General features: G+C 46.4%; 1 protein-coding gene across 1 annotated transcript in view; it reads left to right on the top strand.

Moving 5' to 3' along the window:
* ZDHHC17 (zinc finger DHHC-type containing 17) overlaps positions 1-6,784 on the top strand; it is a 111,589-nt gene that overhangs the window by 40,209 nt on the left and 64,596 nt on the right. Inside the window, exon 4 of the mRNA XM_006021117.3 lies at positions 3,561-3,638. Within this exon, the coding sequence (XP_006021179.2) occupies positions 3,561-3,638 (78 nt within the window). The remainder of the gene's footprint in view (positions 1-3,560; positions 3,639-6,784) is intronic.

Genomic DNA, 6,784 nt, shown 5'->3' with positions numbered 1-6,784 from the left:
GTTTCCACTTTTTATATGCTCCCTTTTTAGCCCGTAGGCTGCTCTGGATTTCTCTGGTCAGCCAGGGAAGCTTTCTGGCTCCTTTCCCTCTTTTTTCCCGCACCGGGATCATCTCCCTCTGTGCCCGAAGGATCATTTCCTTAAGGCACAGCCACCCTTCCTGGGCTCCCACGTCTTCAAAACCCTTACTCTGCAGTGCGTTCTTGACTAATCGCCTGAGTTCATTGAAATCAGCTTTCCTAAAGTCTAGCACTTTCACCCTACTAGTTACCTGAATTCTATTATTTGGTGATCACTGTCCCCCAGGTGACCACCGATCTGTAGGTCCCCTACCATGTCATCCCCCGTTGCCTATACCAGGTCCAGTAAGGCCTTCCCCCTAGTGGGACCATGTACCTCCTGTGTCAGGTGGAGGTCCTGTACACAGGATAGGAACCTGCGTGAACGGTGGGACTTTGCTGTCTTCGTCTCCCAGCAGATGTCTGGGTAGTTTGGGTCCCGCATGACTACCGCCTCCTTAGTTTTTATGGTCTCCGAGAGCTGCCTCAGGAGCCCCAAATCTAGCTCTTCCCCTTGGTGTGGGGGACTGTAGCAGACGCCTACCACCAAATCCCTTTCTCCTTGACCCCCATGTAACCTAACCCACAATCCTTCTACTTTCTCCTCTTTCGATTCCGTCTTGATAAGGGTCGATGTATATTGCTCGTTGACATAGAGCGCAACCCCTCCCCCTTTCTTCCCCACCCTATCCTTTCTGTACAGCTTATAACCCTCAATATGTACCACCCAGTCATGGGAAGAATTCCACCAGGTTTCTGTTAGCCCTACTAAGTCGTAGGTGTTTTCTGCAAGCAGGAGTGCTAGTTTATCCTGCTTGCTCCCCATGCTCCTAGCATTCATGTATAGGCACTTGAGCCCGGTGATTGGCGCCTTTGCTGTCCCCCAGCTCTGATTCCCAAAGGGCCCCTTATTGCTTACCTGCTTATTGCTTACCTGTGCTGTACTGCTGGCTGCCCCATGGATTGCAGGTTCCCGATGTTCTCCTTCTTCAGGCTGGGCTGTCCTTGTGGGTGCCACATGGTTTGGTGGTCTACGGCTTCCCCCACCCTCATCTTCCCCTCCCCCCGACAAGCCTATTTCAAAGCCCGCCTGAGGAGATCTGCCAACCTAGAAGAGAACACACGCTTACCTTTGGGGGACAGGTGAAGCCCATCCCAACTGAGCATGTCCCTCGTCGCGATGTGCGGGTCATTGTCAAGGAAGCTGAAGCCTGCCTCGAGACACCGTTGCCGAAGCCGCCAGTTGGTCTCTCTAATGCAGTTCTTGTGTCGTCTTCCACGTCCGCTCACTGGTAGGACAGAAGAGAACACCACCTGTGCACCGATCTCCCTCAGCACGCTGGCCAGAGCATGGTAGTCCATCATTAGGTGATCAGACTACAATAATTAGCACTCTTCTTAATGGTGTCTACAAATTGACTAGGCATTGAAACAGCTGTTCACTCATCTGCAAAAAGGTACATTGGATTTGATGAAAATGTAGATGTAGATGTTATGTATATGGAGATAGGTACTGTGGAAATTTTTCCTTTAGGCTAGGGACAGAAATTACACATGAACCAGTGTAAGTGGTCAGAAACCAGTTTAAATCTGTAACACAATATAAGTTCAGTGCACAGAAACCACTTTCAAAATGGCCAAAACTGGTTTAAGATAAACCTGGATAGATATAGTATCAGACTGAACTGGTTTAGGTAAAATTGGTTTATTCAACTTCTGTTCCAGATCCCTTCCAGATTCAAGTTAATTCTCAGTCCCCCAGCTTCCCAGGATGATTTACACCTTCGCAAACCACCCCCAAATTGCCAGGTGGGCAGGCTAGCCTTGTCCCAAGCTGTCTGCTCCAGCTGAGCAGGGAGGCATACTTTAGCACCCCTGGCTTCTGGCCTGAACCCCTGTGGGCATGTGTCTGCATTTCCAGAATCAAAAGTGAATGTCTGTTCACTTGCTTATTGGTTCAGTCTGCGCAGCTTGGACTAACCTGCAAAGATTGAATCGGTTTAGCCTCAGGCTTTTTGACTGTCTGTACTTAGCCTTAACGTTATGTGTTTGATGCCTAGTTCTTATCTGTTTTGTGAGCCCTAAATGCATCTACAAAATAAGGGAGCTTTTAGCACTTTCTGGTTGTACGCTTGCCCTTTCTTCCATAAATTAAAAAAAAAAAATACAGATTTTGTAGGTATCATTCCCAAGGCTGATTTAAATTCTGCCTCACTCCAGAAAAGGATAAGAGACTCAAAATTATGTAAAATTGCTCTTTATTGGAACTTGAATTTAAGAACACCAAGGCTTCCCACCTCTCTTCTGTTGTAGCTATGATTCTGAAAAGAAAAATGTGTTATGGCTCAAAACAGTTACTGTTCCAGAGAAAATTTTGTACATATTTTATCAGCAAATAACCTCTTAAAATAACTTTGAGAACAGAAATGGCTGTAAACAGAAATTGACAGATTTGAACGTTTGGGAATTTGTAGGTGACTATTTCTGAATAGGTATCCAGATTGTATAGTAATTTGCTCAGATCTGAACACCTAAATTTTAGGGTACCTGAAATCTGTCTGTGACCAAATCTTTCATGTAAGGTTATGGACACATTTAATAGAGGTGTGATGATGAAAGCATAAACCTTGGAGCAACCAGCACCATGATAGCTGCTTAAAAAGGAGTAAGCTGTGTTCATAAAAAATAAACAATTGGCAGATGTGCCCCTGATTAATCCATCCTTATTAGATCAGGGCATCCTGTCACAAGTTTACCTGTTCATGTGCTTATGACCAAAGACTCAACTTCAGTTGTAACAGGTGTTTCTGTTAATCTGCACTGAAAACATTATACCGTCATAAGACTTTTGACAAAATTAACATGTAAAAAATGGTTGCTTTTTACTGTTAGGTGCTTTGTTACTCAAAGGAAAAAATAGCGTTTCTCACCAACTTGATCACTCGGGGAAAACTGTTCTCCAGTAAGAAAAACAATTATCTCAGCTCACAAAAACTACATGTGGTTATAAATATGAATTACTACAGATTAGGTATGGATAATTCATTTTTGTCCTACAGGTGGTTGGTCTGCTTAAAAATGTTTTTTAGAAAATTTAATTTCTATCCAGTCATTTTTAAAGTATCTTATGTTTTTGTCTTTGCCTAACAACTGTAATTGAGAAGCATGTAAAATCTTTGCACTCGTTAAAAGCATAACAAAAACATTAATTCTTGGAATTATGATTTCAGTGGAGACATTCCAGTGATAACATGTGCTACAAGTTAAATTGTGTAAAATTGTATTTTACCTTCGCCAAAATTCTGTGTGCCTTTCTTTCATGGTCAAATGTAAACTTCTGCCTAAGCTGGCAAACCTGTTTTAAAACCAGCTTTTAAAAAATGGAAAATTGAATTTACCTATACCTTATACATTTTCAAGTAAATCCTGTCATTTCTTTCATGACAATAATTTTAATTGGCACTATCTGGACTAAAATTGTGCTTTTCATTCTGTTTTCAGATATTACATATCCAAGGGTGCCATTGTCGATCAGCTGGGAGGAGATTTAAATTCCACCCCTCTTCACTGGGCAACGAGGTGGGGAGCCAAATTCTAGATTTTCTTTACTCCTGTACTTGTTTTGTTTGTGTATATTTTAACAGTCTATTAATTATTGCAAATTTCCACTTCAGAATGATATTTAGACATTTGGTTGCAAATAAGAATGAATCATATATGATTGATTGGTGTCTAAGGATGTGGGCTCTTTTGATCAGGCTGTCAGTTTTAGCTATAAAAGAGAGTAATCACTGAGAAAAGATAGATGTATTACATCAAGATTGGAGTTATTGGTCACCTGGTGGCTGTTTTAATCCTGCTTTTGGGATCTCTCTTGTTTATCTAGCATGTTTAGCAACATGGAGACTGCGTGACTCAAAAAAAAGGTTTGCGTGTGATGTGGTCCACAGAGAGCTCCCTTTTAGGTTCAGGGAATTAACAAAAATCAATTTCAAACAAAGGAAGAAATCTGATCCGTAATTGGGAACTTGTCAAAGGCTGAGCGGGTGAATACCTATCTGAGGATGGTACTGAGGAAGCAGTTTACTTTACTTTTCTTCGGTGATTTTTTTGTTTAGGTCAAGTACATCCCCTATAGGCAGAAATGAACGAGGAAAGAAGAATGTCTACAAATATTTATAATTAAGCACTGCAAAAGAGGCTTAGAATATTGGCTTCTGAAAGATTTAAATACGTTTATTTTTCATAAATGTATCAGGGGGATAGAGACCAAAGCCCTGAGTTCAGTGGGGAAGCAGGTGACCTGGAAGAAGCACAAGCAGGAGGTGGCAATGTGTGCCGTCTTCTCATTCTTCTTGGGAGAGTAAGGCAATCGGCAAGTTACCTGATGTGTCTGTACATGAATGCACAGAGCCTGGAAAACGAGGAGGAAGAATTTGAAATCATTGCAGTGTCACAGAACTGTGATGTGATTGGAATACCAGAGACTTAGTGGGATACCTCACGTGACTGGAATACTGTCATGGATGGGTGTAAACCAGAGGCAGACAAAATACAGGCCACGGGCTGGATCCGACCTGAGAGGCAATTTCATCTGGCCCACAAGCACCTACCAATTAATTGGACTGCTCCCAGACAACTCACTTTGCTCCCACCCTTATGCCTGTGAGGGCCCCAGCCAGCACACACAGCTTCCAGGCGGGGCCACTGCTGCAGCCGCCAGAGGACCGGCTTGGTTTCTCTGGCCTCCAGCAGCTCCTCCTCCATGTCCTTGCTGCAGCGCTCACTCCGGGCAGCAGGTAGGGAAGCAGTGGCAGGTGGGGGGAGCTGCAGTTGGGTCAGAGCACGGTGTGTGCGGCTGGGGCTGGTGGGAGCGCAGAGCCCAGAGTTCATGCCCAGCAGGGCCACAGGAGCGCGGAGCCTGGGTCAGCCCAGTTCCATTGTGCGGGGCTCCCCGTGACTCATGTGCAGCTCACAGGACTCGCACGCCACTGAGGGGAAGTCCACTAAGATGGAACCGGCTGCTTTCTCTGCTTCCTGCTGCCACATGCAGCTTCTGGGACTCCCCCAGAAATGGCATGGTGTCTCACTGCCTGCTTCCTGGTGGAGTCCCACGATCTGCACGTGGTGGCAGGGAGCAGGGCCAGACTTATAGTTTCATAGTTGGTAGGGTTGGAAGGGACCTGAGCAGATCAAGTCTGACCCCCTGCTATGGCAGGAAAGAGTACTGGGGTTAGACGACCCCAGTAAGGTGTTCATCCAGCCTCCTCTTAAAGACTCCCTGCGTAAGAACCAGCACCACTTCTGTTGGAAGTTGGTTCTAGATCCTAGCCGCCCTGACCATGAAGTAGCGCCTCCTGATATCTAGTCTGAATCTACCCTCTGCCAGCTTGTGACCGTTATTTCTAGTCATTCCTGGTAGTGCTGAGGGGAACAGGGACTCCCCCAATGCCTGTTGGTTCCCCCTGACTAGTTTGTAAACAGCCACTAGATCCCCCCCTCAGCCTTCTCTTGTGGAGGCTGAACAGGTTCAGGTCCCTTAGCCTCTCCTCGTAGGGCCTGCCCTGCTGCCCCCTGATCATGCGGGTGGCCCTCCTCTGGACCCTCTCCATGTTGTCCACATCCCTCCTGAAGTGCAGCGCCCAGAACTGGATGCAGTACTCCAACTGCGGCCTGACCAATGTCACATAGAGGGGGAGGGTCACCTCCTTGGACCTGCTTGTGTTGCATCTGTGGATGCATGACAAGGTACGGTTGGCCTTCCTGACCGTGTCCCCACACTGTCGGCCCATGTTCATTTTGGCATCAATATTGATTTCAAGATCCTTTTCTGCCTCTGCACTGATGAGTAGGGGAGTTCCCCAGCCTGTAGGTATGCTGCTGGTTCTTCCTCCCCAGGTGCAGCACCTTGCACTTGTCAGTGTTGAAACCCAACCTGTTCTCATCTGCCCACCCCTGTAACCTGTCTAAGTCCTATTGCAGCCTATTCCTCCCTTCAAGCATGCCCACTTCTCCCCACATCTTAGTGTCGTCTGCAGATTTGAACAGGGTGCTTTTTACTCCTTTGTCCAAGTCGCTGATGAAGATGTTGAACAGTGCAGGCCCGAGGACTGAGCCCTGGGGGACCCCACTGCCCACATTCCTCCAGGTCAAATAAGACTCGATCATGTGGGGCTTCCACCTGACAGTGCACAAGTCCTGGGAGCTGCACGTGAGCTATGGGGCACCCTGTGTGATAGTTTGGCTGGCCTGGCTCTGTTTCATGCTGCCATGTGCAGCTTTCGGAACTGATTGGAGCCATGTACCACTGGGCAGATGTGCCTGCACAGGCAATGAGCAGCTTAATGGCCCACCACTTGCTGCTGCTGCCGCTGTGATATTGGCTCTCTGCACCAGGGGGTGGGAGGGGTATGGGGTGGGGTCACATGCCCCCACACCCTGCCTACACCCTGCTCCACAACCTCCTCAGATGTGCGTACCCATCACAAAGACAAATCCCCCACACACACCCATCCACATCCCACACCCGACCATGCACACCACCCCCCCAACCACACCTCATACACCCCCCCCACACACAATGTACAAGAGTAAGAATTAATTTTTGAGCTATTATTCAATCACCTCTATATACACAAACACTTAAATCAGGACAAAAATAGATATTTTTTTAATAAAATTAAAATGTTATATTAGATGTTTGACTTGCAGTATGTGATTTTTTT

Source organism: Alligator sinensis, unplaced genomic scaffold, assembly GCF_000455745.1.
Source record: "Alligator sinensis unplaced genomic scaffold, ASM45574v1 scaffold465_1, whole genome shotgun sequence".
NCBI lineage: Eukaryota > Metazoa > Chordata > Crocodylia > Alligatoridae > Alligator > Alligator sinensis.
The sequence above is the reverse complement of the archived record's forward strand: the minus strand, read 5'-3'. Positions and strand labels throughout refer to the sequence as shown.